This window comes from Phascolarctos cinereus, unplaced genomic scaffold (genome assembly GCF_003287225.1).
Source record: "Phascolarctos cinereus isolate Bilbo 61053 unplaced genomic scaffold, phaCin_HiC Scaffold_5;HRSCAF=322, whole genome shotgun sequence".
Lineage (NCBI taxonomy): Eukaryota > Metazoa > Chordata > Mammalia > Diprotodontia > Phascolarctidae > Phascolarctos > Phascolarctos cinereus.
This window is the reverse complement of record NW_027555958.1, coordinates 247,069,377-247,086,252: the sequence shown is the minus strand read 5'-3', so window position 1 is coordinate 247,086,252 and position 16,876 is coordinate 247,069,377. Positions and strand designations below refer to the sequence as shown.

At 48.6% G+C, this 16,876-nt stretch overlaps 3 protein-coding genes across 6 annotated transcripts; 1 reads left to right on the top strand and 2 right to left on the bottom strand.

Annotated features, from left to right (window-relative positions):
- The first annotated feature begins 223 nt into the window (after positions 1 to 223).
- Positions 224 to 5,564, top strand: MPIG6B (megakaryocyte and platelet inhibitory receptor G6b). Of its 4 annotated transcripts, XM_020974317.2 has the most exons (6): positions 224 to 498; positions 712 to 1,071; positions 1,318 to 1,408; positions 1,843 to 2,059; positions 2,200 to 2,292; positions 4,662 to 5,564. In XM_020974317.2, exons 1-6 carry the CDS (start codon positions 264 to 266, stop codon positions 4,677 to 4,679), a joined length of 1,014 nt encoding a protein of 337 aa, XP_020829976.1. In that variant the 5' UTR covers positions 224 to 263; the 3' UTR covers positions 4,680 to 5,564. The 4 variants fall into 4 exon arrangements, with proteins under 4 accessions (XP_020829976.1, XP_020829978.1, XP_020829977.1 ...); XM_020974319.2 differs by lacking the exon at positions 1,843 to 2,059; XM_020974318.2 differs by lacking the exon at positions 4,662 to 5,564 and having other exon boundaries at positions 2,200 to 2,518.
- DDAH2 (DDAH family member 2, ADMA-independent) lies at positions 2,560 to 5,649 on the bottom strand. Its single transcript, XM_020974325.2, is given in 8 exon segments — positions 2,560 to 2,862; positions 3,072 to 3,128; positions 3,130 to 3,222; positions 3,469 to 3,588; positions 3,840 to 3,913; positions 4,062 to 4,161; positions 4,295 to 4,651; positions 5,563 to 5,649. Coding segments are annotated over 7 exon segments (861 nt in total). The 5' UTR covers positions 4,595 to 4,651; positions 5,563 to 5,649; the 3' UTR covers positions 2,560 to 2,745.
- Positions 5,650 to 6,232: 583 nt separating this feature from the next.
- On the bottom strand, positions 6,233 to 12,600 carry CLIC1 (chloride intracellular channel 1). Its single transcript, XM_020974326.2, has 6 exons — positions 12,344 to 12,600; positions 9,486 to 9,595; positions 9,046 to 9,171; positions 8,778 to 8,884; positions 8,116 to 8,297; positions 6,233 to 6,617 (listed from the first exon to the last, which is right to left on the bottom strand). The coding sequence occupies exons 1-6, from the start codon at positions 12,380 to 12,382 to the stop codon at positions 6,456 to 6,458; spliced, it is 726 nt and encodes a 241-aa protein (XP_020829985.1). The 5' UTR covers positions 12,383 to 12,600; the 3' UTR covers positions 6,233 to 6,455.
- Between the last annotated feature and the right edge of the window lie 4,276 nt (positions 12,601 to 16,876).

Here is a 16,876-nt window from a genome sequence, read left to right as displayed (position 1 = left end):
TGTCATAGTTCCTGGGGCAGTATAAGCTTTGGAACAACACCCAACTGGGTGCGGCTAACAGGTGGAGGAGTGAATACAACCCAGCCCCAGCTCCCCCTCACTTTAGGAGAGGAGTGGCAGGGTCCCCCAGCTCCTGGTGGTCCTCTCCAGTCCTTGTGTGGATATCTGCCCTAATAGTCCCCATGTGGGAAGCTCTAGGCCTAGGGTCTAGAGGGAGGGTTGGAAAGGCAGCAGTGAGGGCTAAGCCTGAGAGATGAATAAGAATGTTAGGCCACCAAAAACTCCCTTTGGGATTTGGTGTCCAGGCAACTCAATCCCCGCCTTGTCTCCTTATCTGTGCCCCCCAACCCAGCATCTGCTCCCTCTCTCTAGCCAACTTCCCTCCGGTCTCTCTTGCTGACTCAGCCTTCCCCATTTCTGTCCCCACTAGATGCCTGACCATGGTCCCAGCCCTGCAACTTTTGCTGCTGCTCTCAGGGACTGGAGGGAACTTGGGGGGTGAGCGGGGGTGGGGTAAGAAAGGTGGGAATCGGGGAGGAGAAACAAGGACTAGGGGGAGTAGGGTCACCCCCTGAATCCTAGGAACAATCCAAGAATGGGGGAGGGGAGAGGAAGGAATGTCTGGGTCCTCAAGGAAAGTGAGGTTTCGGGAGAAAGGCTGGGGGTAGAAGGTGGGACTCAGAATCCCACCCTCACCCAAACTCTCCGCAGTTTTTTTGGAGGGACGCCCAGGAGATCGGGTGAATATCTCTTGCACTGGGGTCTCCCACGCGACCCGATGGGCTTGGGCTCCTAGCTTCCCTGCCTGTGTGGGCTTGCTTCGGGGGCGCCGCCCAGTCTTCTGGGCCTCTGCCCCAGGAAATCCCACCCCAGCCTCCACCTCGCCCTTCACTGGCCGCCTGCGTGCGGTGGACCCCAATGGCATCCAGCATCTGGAGCTGCTCCTGGCTCGAGGAGACTCCGGGACCTTCTTCTGTACCGGAATTGGAGGCCGCCGGGACAGTGAGAGCCGTACCTCGCTCAAAGTGCTTGGGGACTTGGCTGCTTGCCGAGCCCCCAGCCCCACCTCCGGTGAGTTAGGGAAAGGGTGACCATACTACAGTTTGTTTGGAGAACGATCTGATCCTCCCCAATGGGGGAAAAACTATTTTGATTTTGTATCCCCCGTGCGTGGCTCAGGGTCAGGCGCATAATAATTGGTAGAATGAATGGATGGAGATGGAAGTAGTACTAATGTGTATTGGTTGGGAATTAAGGAAGGGTTCCTTGGAAAGGAGAACTCTAAACGCCCCCTTTCGATTCTGCTCCCCACTTTAGGATCTTCGTATCCTGTGTTCCTGTACCCTCTGCTGGGCGTCGGGTTGGCTTTAGGGCTGGCGGGGCTGGGAATCGCTTGGAGACTTCGTCAGTAAGTGCCAAGAACTAGAGGGTGGGGGACGCAAAGAAGGGGAAGGGGTAGGACCTAAGGTGAAGAGCTCAAAAACTGAGGAGTGGAGTTATCCCAGCGTGAGAGTGGAACTGATTTCTAAGGAGGCCGGAGTGCAGGCGTGGAGAAAAGGGGAGGGGTCAAAATTTGAGAGCGTTGGAGCTGTGTGCCAAAGGTTAAAGCTTGGCTGGGGATGAGGGGGAAAGGTCGAGGGGTGAGCTCTGACCAACCAATCAATAGACACTTATTAAGTGCCTACTGTGTGCTAGGCACGGAAAAGACTATGGGTTGGGTAGCAGGAGCCTGCATTTTGTGATTTTGAGCTAGAAACCCATGACTAGGCAATGGGTTGGCCAAAGATAAGAGAACAAAAGGTTGGTCAGAGTCCCTAATTTCCCTTCCCCATCCCTTTCTAGGCTACCCCCTTTCGGGCTAGTCAGAACCACAACCGTCCCAGAATGCGGTGAGAATAGCTCCTTTCCCCACCTCCATTCTATGACTGGGCATATCCCCTCTTCCCATCCCTCAGCTCTGCCCCCATCACCTCCCACAAAAACTCCACCTGTGAACACCGAGATCCAGAGTCGATCGAACGAGGAGCCCCGGGAAAGAGGGGACTCGGATGCAGAAAGGGTAAGGACTGGAGGAAGGCGTGAGCTCAGGGATTGTGCATGAAAAGGTGCCCATCGACTGGGTCCCCAAGGGGAGAGTAGTTCCGGACTAGATGGTGGATCCCTGTTCTGCACCCTGTCTTCTTTTCCCATTTTTTGCAGAGCCTCCTCTACGCTGATCTGGACCACATTCCCCTCAGAAACCCAAGATGGTTGCGCACTACTGTCCCCAAGGATGCCACCACCATCTATGCGGTAGTAGTTTGAGAAGGCCTCATCCCAACACACAAAATGTGGTACTCTCCCTCTCACCTGCCACTTTTTCACCCTCAAAGTCATCAGAAGCTAATCTTGAACCCAGCTAATGCCTTGGACGTGCCCTGCTCCCTATAGCTCTCGAAGACAGACCAGAATTCTAAACACCCTTTCCCAAAATTATAGGCCCTCCCAGGGCCACTCCAGCCCCTCCCCACACATTGTGCCGCACCACCCCATCTCCCCTAATCAGACACTAACACACAGTGAAGCCTAAAAGGTTAGTTTCATTTTATTCCCCGAGGAGATGATCTGCTGCTCCTTCCCACTCTGTCCTACCCCAAACCGTGATTCCTACCCCATACCTAGCTTCTTCTACACATCATACTATGGGTAAGCTAATACTTCTCTTTCTATTCTTCCCACTTTCCTGCTCCCACATTTGGGGATCTCTTAGCTGTGGGGGCGGGTGCTGAGAACGAGGCAAAGGGAGCTGAGCCCAGCCCCAGCCTTCTCTAGCTCAGAGCAGGACACAGGTACGAGAGTCACGTCAGGCAGTTTCTGCAGCACCTAGGGGAAAGAGGTGGGGTTAATGATAAGCCCCACCCACTTTTCTCCCCCACCTCAAGCCCAAAACCCCCGCCCTGCACTGCCCAGTAATTCCAGAAATCCCGCTCCTCTACTTCGAGGCTTTGTGCCTTATTCCTGCTTACCCCCTTCCTCGCCCCTAAGAAATGCTCCCTTCCTTTCGGGCTTCTGAAAGAATGCCACCTTCTCACCTCCTGGCTATTGGGCAAGTCTCCACCCCCGCGGTGCAGCAAGAAAGGGGGAAGTCCCAGGGAGCCCGGGCCGCAGAAACAAGCAGTCTGCCGCGGCATCATCTGGGAGAGTCAGGGAGGCATAGGGGTGATCGGTCAGCGCTGCCATGGCCTAAGAGCCAAAAGGAAAAAGAAAACATTTCGAAGCCGGTCCCCAAATTACCAGGCTTTCCGGCCCCTGCAACGCCCAAGGAACAGATGGTCGGGGTTAAGCTAAACTCAGTATTTTCAGCAATTTCATATTCCTCCCCTCCACACACGCCCATCCCGGTAACTAAGGTCCTTCACTCATCCAATAGGCTCCTCCCCCTAACGCTCAAATCCCGCCCACCTGTTACACCCTGTTCCTCCTCCTCACCCTCACGGCTTTCTGGGCCGCTTCGCTGCTGCCAGCGACAACAGTGCGGGGGCCCCCCATCCCGCAAAGCCCCCGCAAATGGGAGGGGCCTGAGACAGGCACTGTGGAGACTGCAAAGTCCTGGGGAGACAGATACGGGTGAAAATATGTATTGGAAAGTCAGGACAATAAACGGAGTCCTCCCCGTAATCCTAGGGAGCAGCACCTGGTTCTCTAGGTCTTGCACACTGCTCCTCCAGACTCCACCTCTTCTCGAGATTCTCAGTCCTTCCACTCCAGGAATCACCCACCACTCCCAGCTCTCCACTCTAGGGGCCCTTGGCCCACAACCCCCTGAGGCCTTTGCTTAGGGACTAGCCAGTTCCCCTCACCCTGAATGTGTCGGCAACAATTTCAGCTCCTCGGTGGTTGGTCCACTTGGAGAGGCCCACGAAAAACTCACGGCCTGAAAGGAAGAGTTCAGAAGAGAAAACTTGTCTCTCAGCCCCTTCAGCCCCTTCAGTCCCTCAGCCAGAAAACCTTCTTCCCAGAACCGTGCTCTCCAGGGCACCCAAGAATACTGTCCTTCCTCTCCCCATCTCCCCAGGCCCCACCTGTGAACAGCACATCTGTTCCATCAAGTGTGGCATTCTCATCTTTAATCTCCACAATCCGAAGCCCCAGATCCTGTAGGGCTCTTCTGACCCCATCGACCTGGGAGCAGGGAAAGAGAACTTCAGTTTTAAGATACTGGTGTCCTGCTACCCCAGCCCTGCTCTCCTAGAAGCTCTAGACCTCAACTTCTTTTTCCCCCTTTTCCCATCCACTCTCCCTCTCCTGCACTCACTTCGGGCCTCCTGGCAGGACTCCAAGGTCGAGTGATGAGGGCTGTATCCCCGTGCACCACAGCTGTGTCTCCTAGCAGGGGTCCAAGTGGCAGTTGCTCCTCAGGGGGCAATTCCAACAGCTGAAGTCCCAGGCGCTGCCTCAATTTCCCTCCCAGCACCCCGTGCTCTCGCTGTGCCTTCGCCAAGTCCAGAGGTGGGAGACCAACTGCCACTCCTTCCCGCTCTTTGCCCAGACTTTCTGGGACCCCCCGGATCAGAGCATGGGAACAGCGGCCCAGCCCCTCCCCCGGGGTCCCCATCCCCGCTACACACCCTTGCTGTTTTGCTGTCTTAATTTGTTTTTTCTTTCACTTCACCTGCCGGAAGGGAGAGACAAGCAGTTGAGACAGACAAGGAAGGGTAGGGTTTGAGGATTCCTGGGTCTCCAGCCACCCCCCTCCTGGTTTTCCATCTGTCATCTTAATTCCACTTGGGATCCTACAGAAACTGCACTGGGAAGAAAACTGGTACTCCTCCCCCCAAAACAACAATAACAACAACAAACCAACACCTGTTATCTCTTCAGCGGCCCCGAACCACCACTCTCAACACCCCCCTCTCTCCTCCCTTTTACTCCTCTTTATTAGCCTCTTCCCGACTGGTCACCGCTAGGATGCGCTCACTCCCTAAATATGAGATGGGTCCTCCCCTTAACCCTCCGTTATTCCTAGATGATGGGGGACTCCGCGGTCACATGCTTGGGACTCTGAGGGGAAGTACGGGCTGTACGAGGGAGAAAAAGAGAGGAAAGGCAGGAGATAAGTTGGATGCCTGGATCCTTAAGGGAAGCGAGGACTAGAGGAAGGAAAGGAGGGATCGGAGACTATAGAGTTAATCTTCTACCCCGAGGACCGGTCATGTAGCCCTTAGTGGACCCAGTAAATTAGACTCAGTCCCACGGGACTGGGAGGTCTGGAGTGAAACTGGAAGGGGAGGAGAAAGAGGGGGCATAGTTTTAGACAATGATATTTAGTATTCCCCTTGATCGCGACCCCCAACGAATTTTCTCTATAGAATCCTACCTTCCCAGTCCTGGGAATTCAGGCGTTCGGCCTCCCCACCCGGCTTACTTTAAGGTCCCAAGCGCCAGACTCCTCCACTGCTCATTCCCCTCAGGACCCCAGACGTCCGCCCTCCGCCCCAGGACCACCTATTTCTTCAAGATCACAAGCAGTCTGCACTTGCCCCCCACCCCCAGCCCCTGCTCTGCTAGCGTCAGGTCACTCACCGCTGGCTGCCTCACCCCGCCCCTTCCCCTCTCCGACCAGGGTTGGGGGGCCCCCTCCCCCCGGGTGCAGGGAGTGGGGGGAGGGGAATTCGAGTCTGTAGGCCTTGGGAGGGGCTGGGGCCCAGAACTGGGGTGAGGGTCCCTGGACAAGCGGACAGGCTCACGGGGAGCTGAGGGATGGGGGCGCGGCGGACTGGCGGCTTCGGGGCATTGTCTGTTCGCGTACGGGCTGGACTCCGGGAGGCCACGCCCCTGCCGCCCCTCTAGACCACACCCACTCCTCTGGGGCTTCCTTCGCTCCAGCCCATAGCCACACCCCTTCCCTTCCTGGATTTTTCCTTTTCCCCCTTGTAGCACTCCCCAAATTCTTGAAGATTTGGGACAAGTCGTCCCCCATCTCAGGTTTCCTCAAGCTCCTACCATTCGACTGCAAATACAGCAGGGACAAGAGGAGAAATTGCCCCCCCCCACCCCAAACTTTTGGCCCTCCTGGCTTTCACCTCAAAATACCCTTCTGGAACTTCAGGGTTCTGCTTCCCAGCTCTCACAAATAACACCTAGTCACACTCCTGGAATCAGCATTCAGCTCCCTCTCAATACCTCAAATGCATCTGTACTCTCCTACCAGCCCCAGGCTTCCAGCCTCCTAACACCCAGTATAAAAACATCATTGTATTTTAACTGTTTTATTATTGAAATATTTTCATCCTATCCCTTTCCAAAAAAATCCCACTCATTTTCCTCCCCACCCTGCTCCCCAACAACCTTCCCTGCCCTTCTGTACTTTATTTCAAAATTCTGTGCTCAGTGGCCATCTTGAAATGTGTTCATTGGCCTTATCAAGCCATTTATGAAAGTAGCAGGGTAGAGGAGGAAAGAAGCTCTGTCCATGGCTACTGGAGGGCTTTGGCTACTAGCTCATAGGCCAGCTCTATCTCCTCAGCATCTGGACAGGTAGAGGCAAATTCCTCTCTGGCATAAGCATTTCGCAGGTATCTTTGCACCCCTCGAAACTCCTCTGGGATAGAAAATCCCCGATATTTCTTACATACAACCTAATGGGAAAAGAGGAGAGACACAAATACATTATTATTTGGTGCTCTGTATTGATGATGGTGGCCACAGTGGAGGTCCATCGTATTCCATGTTGATATCTCTTACTGGCTCTAAAACTCTAAAATCGTTAACAATCTCTTATAGAATAAATTCCAAGCTCTTTGGCCTGAAATTTAAACCTGCCCCCAACCTCTATCTCAAGTTTTCCACTATCCCCTTGCCCAAGCCCTCCACCCGTCAAAGTAGTCCACTATCTTGACTCTTTACTTTTGCTCACCGATTTATTCTGTTTCAAATGCCTTCCCTTCTTTTTCCCCCTCCAGTCCCCCTCCAAATCCTACTTACTCTTCATCTTTAAGGCCTTGCTAAAAAAGACTTCACTATGAAATCTTTGTCAACCCAATTAAAAGAGATATATTCCCTAAACTTCTCAAGCACTAAGTAACACTCATTTAGTACTTGTAAATTGCCTTATATCCTTAGCTCTTTGTGTGAATGTTCCATCTTCTCAACTAGATTGCTAGCTCTTTAAAGACAAACCCCACCCCCACCCCCAATAAAACAGCTGTTGCTGCTTAACTTATACATATTTGCTGATTGATTGACTTTGGGCTCCTCTTTTAAGAAGGCCACCAATATATTTGAAAATTATCACAAAAAGGCTTTATCTTCCACCAGGGGGAGCAGACTTATATTGTAATGGGAAGAATGGAGGCTAGACCTCAGAGAGAAGTCTCCAGAAGGAAGAGATATCCCCCATCTATTTGACAGAAGGGTAGTCCACAGGACAGCCTCAGTAGTAATCATGAGTATGTTGAATAGTCAGTCTTTTTTTTTCTTCCCTCTTTGGTGGGGCAGTTGGGGTTAAGTGACTTACCCAGGGTCATACAGCTAGTGGCAAGTGTCTGAGGCCAGATTTGAACTCAGGTCTTCCTGACTCTAGGGCCGGTGCTCTCTCCACTGCACCACCTAGCTGCCCCAACAGTCAGTCTTAAAGTGGGAGTCTTTAACCTTTTTTATGTCACAGACCCCTTTAGTAGGCTGGACCCCCTTCTCAAAAATGCTTTTAAATGCATAAAATAAAATACAAAGGATTACAGAGGAAAATAATTATATTAAAGTAGTATTAAAATACATAAAGATTTTCGAAGCACTTTATATGTTATCTCATTTGATCCTCACAACACTGTAAGGTAGGTGCTATTATCCCCATTTTACATATGAGAAAAGAGGTTAAGACTTGCCTAGGGTCACACAGCTAAGAACCTCTGGGCTAAAGTCTGGGGAGCCAACTCAATTAAGCAGAAACCAGAAATGAACGATCAAGGGACACTGAGTCGTATATTATTATCAGCTATCTTGGAAAGTGAGTCACCCCTGAGGAGACACCCTGCTGGAGTAACCATGATAGGGGATGGTAGTCCTTATGAAGACAGTTGTGCTGAGAGTTCACCAAAGCAGCTACTTTGCTATTTCCTCCTTCTCCTGCCAACCTACCTGTACAATGTGGAGCTTGGGCAGTAGGTTGCAATCAGCCAATGTAAGCTCATCACCATCCAGAAACTTTCTGTGGGAAACACCTTCATCTTCTGCACTTGTCTCATCAATCTCCTCAGGAAGTGGTGATGTCAGATAGTTGTCAAGAACCTTCAGGGCTTTCAACAGCCCCTTTTCCAAGTCTGTTGAAGAATTGGGATCAAAATGGTGGGGAAAGTCTCACAGGAAAAAATCAAGACAGAAGAGAATGTAGGCCAGGGAAAAAAAAATGAGGGATTGCTAATCAGAAGAAGCTAGAAAGAAGCAGTCAGTTAATGGTCCAAATGCCTAATTATGGAATGAACCATTAAACATGGGGTGGACCTAAGCAACCAGAAAGCCTGGAGAAGCAATCATGGAGATTCAAAGGGTTCAGCTAATGAAAATGGAGGGAAATACAGGGACCTATAAAAAAGAGAGATTTTATAACACAAGGTTGGGGAGAGAATGTTAATCACTGCTTCCCTCACTTATAAACTATTAGCATCTTTTCCCTTCTTCTATCTTCTATTTCCCAGCTTCTGTTCTCCCCTGGCATCTAGGCCCTCCACTCAGTCTCTGATTTTGTCCACCCAGTTCCCACATTTCTACCAGGACCCAGGCCTCTGGACCTTCAGACTTACTGGCATTGAGTGCTGGGTTTGAATTCTTGATGTAGGCAGAAAATTTGGCGAAGACATCTAGTCCAGCTGTGTTGGATTCTGGGTTCTTAGCTGCCAACTTGGGGTACCTGAGATCAGGTGGGAGATGGGGCAGTAAGAAAGAGATGTCCTAAGTAATACCTGACAACCTGGGAGCTGCTCCCATCTCAGACATTTCAGATTCTCCCTACTTTTCTCCTCATTCCCCTGATTCTTCTGCTCTTTCCCAACCCAGGTTCCCCATACATACCTAGGGGGACTCAGCACCTCCTCCAAAAACTCTTCAATCTTGTTAGTGTCCGTGTGTACTTCAGTGCCATACAGTAAAAATGGGAGCTGACCTCCAGGACACAACTTCTGTACTGTCTCTGTTCTCCTGCAGTAGGAACCCAGTCATCAGGGAAATGGGGAGGTGGCTTGGAATTTCAGAGAGTCAGAAACTTAGGATGGGGAAGGAACTAGAAAAGAGAACAAGAAGGGGGAAAAGTAAGGGGAGTAGGGAGATCAAGTCTGGGAAAGAGAGAAGGCTTGTTTGTAGGAAGTAACCTCCAGGAGAGAAATTCAGCATAGCAAAGGAAGGGTGGGCAAATGGGTGAGGTATAGAGGAGGAAAAGAGAGTAGAGCTAGAGGACTAAGAGAGAGGAAAGAAAGGGTGGGGTTGCACAGGAGTGAGTAGAAGCAGGCTCTCACCTCTTGGTGTCTACAGTGGTGACATTGAAGGTGACACCCTTAAGCCAGAGCACCATGAAAAGTCTTTGGGAGAAGGGGCAGTTCCCAATCTTGGCACCATCACTGCCGGCCTGAAATGTACCCCCCCAAAAGTCAGAAAGGGCTTCTTTAGAAGAGCCAGGACAAGGCAGGGGCAATGCAAGGTGTGTATGAGGGACACTCTTTGATGTTACTCTTAATAAATATTAATGCTGGAAAAGTCTGTTCTTGGCACATAGGAATTCTATGCTAAGTTGTTATATGTTATAGTGAGTCATGAGGGAGGGAGGCAGATGTCAGTTAGGGTGACATTTTCAAACATTTCCTAACATCACAGAATATTACAGCTAGAAGAAACTTCAGAGATCATTTAGTCCAAAGCCTTCATTTTACAGACAAAGAAACTGAGGGGAAATGACCTGTCCAAGGTCATAGAACTAGAAAGTACCAGAGCTGGGATGAATCCAAGTCTGCTGATTCCAGAATATCTTCTGATACTGAATCCAGTAGTCTTTCCATCCTACCATGCTTCTTTCCAATATAAATACTGTGTTTCAGCTCTGCCCCTGATTTTGCTTACCATGTTTTTTCCCCAGCTCAACTACCTTCTGTCCAAAGACCCCACAATCCCCTACCCTAACAGCACCAAACTCTCCAAAGCAGTCCCCTTGGTCATTTCTGGAAGAGGAGCCAGGCTGGACACAGGATTGGGGGAGTACTATTTCAAGGAGAACACTCCTGACTAAAACTTAGAACTCAGAAGAGGTAAAGGTCAGAATTATTGGGGGTCGGAAACAGGACTGAGAAGATGAGAACTGGGTTCCATATACAAGGGAAGGGGGTCAGGACTGTATTATAAGGAGAAGCTTGTAGGGCTGGTAGCCTGGATTCTGAAGGAAGCAGGGGATGGGAAAAAGAGAGCAGGAACTTGGTGCCCAGTGCCTAAGGGCTTTCTAAAACTCTTCTACTACCATCTGTGCAGCTGGGTGTGGAAGGAGGATTCCCAGTTCTGCCCAGGGATGGGTGAATGTAGAGGGGCCACCAAAAGGGGCAGCACCCTCTGATTGGCAAGTGGTGACCTCATCCCCCTGGGGATCCCCCCCCCTCACTTGACTGAGGGTGATTCATTTCTCTATGTCTCCGGTCTGAGCCCACTTCCTTCCTGGAGGTGAGGGAAAATGGCATAGTTTCCGAGGCCCTGGTAGCCTAAGACTTATGTATGGTTCCTCTCTTTCATTAAAACCTACTTTTTTTTTACACGCCACATAGGATACCTTAGTCTCAGACCTCCTCTGCCAGGGGACATCTAGGCCCCTAGCTTCTCTCTTAGTAATTTCAACTAGATCTTGGGCTAAAAATAGCCCCTGAGGCTGGTGTGAGAGTAGGAAGGTAAGGACCACGCCTAAGCCAGCACTTCACTCTTCACTTGGGGGTGAGTTAGAGGGAAGACACAGAAACCAAGTCACAGACACTGGGGAAGGGGGGGAGTGGCAGGAGGGCAAAGACAAAGAGAGGAAGAGAAGAGATGGTGGAAAGAAGGAGAAAAGAGAAGGCATGTAAGAAGCAGAAGGAAAGGAAAGAAAAGGAAAGAGATAGGTTATCTGCAGGAGGCTGAAAAATGAGAGAGGGTGGGGAGGAGAAGCAGAAAGGAGAGACTGGCTGAAACTGTGGGGGGGAAAGAGGAAACAGAAAAGAGAAGGCCAGACAGGACAGGGAGTGACACAGAGACACAACAGAGAGAAGCCGAGGGGAGAGAGTAGGGGAGACATCTTACCCAGGGTAGGGTGGACAGGGAGACAGAGCAGAGGAAGAGGAGAGATAAGGAGGGAGATAGGTGACTAAGGGAAATAGTCCAAAGTCCAGTCCTCACCTAGACACCTAAACCTGGGACTCCGTGGGGAAAGAGTTTTCTTAGATTTCTAAAGCTCTAAGAACCTCTAGTTGATCACAAAGGGGGGAAAAAATGGAAATGAAGTTTCTTCTGATCTTCTCTTCACCTATCACCCTCATTTCTCCCTCTTTTTACTACCCTATAGCTCAACCCTTCCCTATCTCTCCATAAGACAATTCCCCCAAATTCTCCAGCAGTCTTACCACCCCTTTCCTTTCACTCCTCAATTCCCATAATTGCTGTCATTCTTCCCTTCCGTTTCTCCCAGATCCTTCCCTTCCCCAAGCTTATCTCCTATCAATCCCTCTTCTCCCTTCAGCCTGATTCTCCTTTTCTCCAACCTTTCTCAAGCCTAGAGCCCCCTCCTTCTTCCTTCTCTAAGAATGACCCTTGTGCCACCACTTTTTTCCTCACTTCTTTCTACCGACCCCACGCCTTACTCCTGCACTCCCAGCCCCACCCCCATCCCCACAACCCCTCATATCTTTTCTAACCTCTAACCTTTGGGGTGTATGGTGGCAGGGGAGGAATTCCTCCCCATACTGCTTTAAGTCCTCTTTCCCCCACAATCCCCAGTCACCCCATATAACACCTCATTCCTCGGAGCCCAGATTTGCTCTGCGCGTCCCATCATCCTAGCTTTCCAAACTCTCTTTTATTCTCCTACTTTCCCTTTCTCACACATCTGAAAATCTCCACTTTTAAAACTTTTTGTTGTTGATGAGTCAGAGAGACTCAAGGCTCCGGGTGCCACTTTCCGTTCACCACCCCACCCCTCAAAAAACCCAGCCCCTGAGGCTCCCTGCCCGGAGGTAAGCCCAGATAGGGCTTGGAAGGAAAAGAGACTAAAGGGACCTGGGAAGAGGGAACAGAAGAGAATGGGAAAGGGCAAAGTTGAACTCCTTGATGTGTGTGAGGGATAGAAAGACAGACAAGGAGGTGTTCTTACCTTGACGAACAGCTCGACCTGTGCCTGCTCTTCAGCCATGGCTGCGACTGGGACCAGGAAGCAGCAGGCGCTGGGGGAACTGGGAGGGGCCGGGGTTGGAGGGAAGGTGGGTTGTGAACTTTGGGGAGCTTTTCCTCCAAATGTCTGGGACTCCTCCTCTTAGCTCACCAGGCAAGACACATACATACACACACACAAATACACACGCACACTCATACACACACACTTAGACACCCCAGCTTGGTCCAGATCCTCCCCCATCCCCCATTCACCCCCAGCTCCTCCTTTACCTTTTCCCCCGCCCAGGCTAGAACTAAGGGCTGATGACTCACCAACCAACCCCGCCCTGGAGAAGAGGGGAGGACTCCTGGATCCTGGAAATGGGGAGGGAGGGAATCCAGCTCCCAGAGAGGGTGCCGGTTGGGGAAAGGAGAGAGTGGAACTAGGTACTTGAAACGCCCTCGCTCCTCTGACCCCAACCCTAGACCTCTTCCTTCTTGTCTCGTTTCTGTGATTGTTGAAAATCCCTGTTTTTTCCCTACTCCATACATGTAATCTGGCACCTTGAATTAGGGAGCCTTGGACAGCAGGGGTAGGGGTGTTTCAGAAAGCGAAAGGGAGCTTCTTTCCACCACATTCCTACACCTGTCTCCTCGCTAGGTGGCTGGAATTGTAGTCTAGGTCATAGATGTTAGAATAAGATATGTGGGGGAGTAAGCTGGCAGAAAGGCAAAGTGTGCTGCGTTTGGGGGAAACAATTGAGTCCCGTGTGCAGAGGGGATCTGGAGGTTGAACCAAGGGGCCCCATCCAAGGGGAAAGACGCCCTCAGAACTCTCATCCTCTCCACTCCTCAGCCACTGATCCCTAGCGTTGACTGGTTGTCCAGGGAGAACGGGTGATGAAGTGGGTGGGGTATATGATTGCTTGAGTTATAAAAATGTACCGGAACCCTGAGGTTTGCTTTACTGGTCCCACACTGGGTTAAAGCAACCAGGCAGATATAGTGAGAAAAGTTAACAGTGAAAAACTTCAGAGAGCTTTCCATTAACCTACACTCGGTGATAGGGGTGGGAGGGTGATGATTAAGTTTTCATCCTCCTGAAATCCAATATTTCACAGTGTTTCCTCAGAACCTGTCTTCCCTGCAACCATCCCTGGATCCCAGATCTTGGACCTTCCTTTCCCCTGCTACTTTCCTAGTATTAACCCAGTCATCCCGTTTCCCTTCAAGAACCAATGCCTCTTCTTCCAAAGTGGAGAGGCTCATTCTGGGGAGGAAGAGTAGGGGTCAGAAGAAGAAGAAGAAGAGGAGACTTCAGAGACAAGGAGAAATGAGGATGTAGCATGAAAGAAAGTAACAGTTGTTGGCTTCTGCTATGGCTTAAAGATGTCCTTCCCCTGTTCTCCCTATGCCTGGAAAGAACTAGTACCCTTTCACTAGTTAGAGATAATGTGTCCCTAGATTGGAATGTTTTAAACCAGAGACACAAGGATCAACCAAACTGTTTTAGAGTGTGTTTTAGGCTGCCTGTGGATGATTCCCAAAGCTTACACTTCTTTCCCGTGAAGACAGTGGAATCCCGTATTCTTTACACTTAAGTATTTGGTCTTAAACAGATGACCCCTGTTAGGGGCAGTGAGGGAGTGGCAAAGGAATGGGGCACCATACCAGGCTAAAACTGGTCAAGCAGCCTCTTCCAGCTCCCTTTCTCCATCCCAGCCTCCCCCACCCCCATCTAGCAAAGCAGCTTCAGCTGTCTTTATCATCAATATTGTCTTTGGCCTACAGCCACGGACTATTAAACTTTCCCCTGATTGTCAAGCAACTGCCACCCTCTCCTTAGGACATCCACCCAAATTCCATGAATTTGAGGGTAGGAGGCTTCACCTCTGAATTTTGGCATCAGAGGCAAATCCCATTTCTGGACACATTTCTTCCTCTTGTTTCCACTTCCTTTTTTCCTTATTTCTCCTCTCCTCTGTCCATTTCTTTCCATACCTGTCTGTCACACACACACACACACACACACACACACACACACACACACACACACACACACACACACACACCCCACACCCCTTGAGACCACATTCTAAAAAATTTTCTTCCTTTTCCTTCCCTAATCTCCCAGTTTCTACTCCTTCACCTTTCCTTACCTTTCTATAACTCAGCACTAGTTTCTGTAAACGCCGTCCTCAATCTATCCTCACAGAGATCTGAATTAATCTGCCAAGGTGTGGCCCTCTGATTTGACACTCCCTAACTCTGGTGCCCTCCTCCCACGTGTTTCCACATTGTTATTATTGTTCCATAACTCACCCAGGGTAACCATTAACCCAAATCTCCTCACTCCCACCCCTCTCTCTCAAGAGCATTTTCCAGTCACTACTAGTCTTTTCCCTTACTCATGCCAAGTGACCCAAATCCTCACACTCTCCCTAATTTCCATCCCTTCCTTCAGGGCTCATTTCTGTCAAGTATTCTTTTTAAAATTAATTTTTATTAGTATCTTTTGTTTTTACATCACCAAAATTTCTCACAGTATCCCTCACCACCCCCCTTCCAGAAAGCTATCCCATATAATAACAAATAATATTTTTGAAATAAAGAGGAAGAAGAGACAAAAAAAATCAGCAAAACTGACAATACAGTGAAAAGATTTGAAAACATATGCTTGTTCTTTGTAATTTTACAACATTCATTTTTGAGTTTTTTCCATTTATATTGTTGTGATCATTATATGTATATTGTTTTCTCAGCTCTGTTTACTTCACTCTTCATCAGATCATCAAGTCTTTTGACCAGTTGACATAACATAGAAAAGAGGAAGGGGACTTTGGGAGGTATATAACCAAAAGTAAAATGCACTACATATAATCTACATTATCAACATTTTCTCCATCACTTTCTTAAGTCTACACAGCCAACAATATGATAAAGCCATAAATTTAAATCAATAATTAAAAGAATAAATCAAAACAACAAGTGATTTGTATCATTTGCACATTTCTCAAGTGTAAATGCTCACACTAAAAATTAGTAATTGGTTCTTTCCAGCTTGCACAGTCTAGCTCCAGCACACTAGTGTACCCACTTAGGGTGTAAGGGTAGGTATTTTGAGAAAGAATATCTGGGAAGAGTGGAGAAATTCTTGGGAGAATGGAGAAGTGACCTCAATTTACAGTTTAGCTTTGAGATTAATTTCCAGGGAAGAGGTGCGGTGCATGTGCTCTGTACTGGAAAGCAACATTATGTGAGTGGTAAAAATGGGGGACTTGAAGCAGACGCTTATCTTTATAACTCATCTCACCTTGTCTGTCAGAGGGGGATAATCTTACTTTTGGAATGCTTTTGGAATTTAGCTGTCATCTATAAAGACCAGGCTTGGCTCTTAAGAAGAGAAAATGCTCTTCCCTCACTTCTTGGAATATTGCCCATAGCATCAGACTTGGTTGAGGAGTTAGGTTTTGCTGAACTGCTTTTTATAAAATATGTATTTCTTTGACATTAAAAAAGAAATTAAATTTTTTCTTTGTTATAAGGGATGGTTCTCAGGATAGAGGAGAGGAGAGGGATATATTTGGACATGATAACAATAAAAAGAATGGCAAACTCATTTCTAAAGTAAAATCAATATTATAACAAAAAGACTAAAATCACACATTCTCATTTTTATTATTGTCCTTTATGTTTTACACTATGGTTTGTTTTTTTTTATTAGGAGGCATTTTTTTTCCTCCCTTCCACTGACTCCCCCTTAGGAAAAACAAAAATCTTGTAACAAATATACATAGTCAAGCAAAAAAAATATCCAAGGTCCAAAAATGTATGTCTCATTCTGAGCATCTTGAGTCTATCACCTCTTTGTCAAGAGTCAGGGAATTCCTTCAAATGATTCTTTCATCATCGATGCTCTGAAATTGGAGTTGGTCACTGCTTTGATCAGAGTTCTTAGGTCTTTCAAAGTTGTTTGTTTTTACAGTATTTCCCTTTTATAAATTGTTCTCCTAGTTCTGATCACTTCAGTCTGCATCGGTTCATACAAATCTTCCCAGCTTTTTTCCCAAATCATCCCCTTCACCATTTCTTATAGAACAATAATTCACATACCATAATTTGCTCAGCCATCCCCCAATTGATGGGCACCCCCTTAGTTCACAATTCTTTGCCAGTACTAGTACTTTTTGCACATAGAAATCCTTTTCTTCTTTATTGGATCTCTTTGGGGCACAGGCCTTACATTGGTATTGGCTGGGGGCACAGGGTATGCACAGTTTAGTGACTTTGGGGACATAAAAAGGCACACATCTTTTGCTTTTTAGGTCAGATGAGCAGATTTTAAAATAAACCCAGGAATTTTACTTTATTCACTCACCCACTCACTTATTCACTCATTCATTAATGTATTACTTAATTGATAAGTATTGTTTATTTATTTGCCACATAGGGTATTTTTTCCCTCCCAGGGGCCTCTGCCCCTTTAAGAATTCCCCTCCCCTCCCCAGCTCTCCGGCTCTCTGGGTCTCCACGC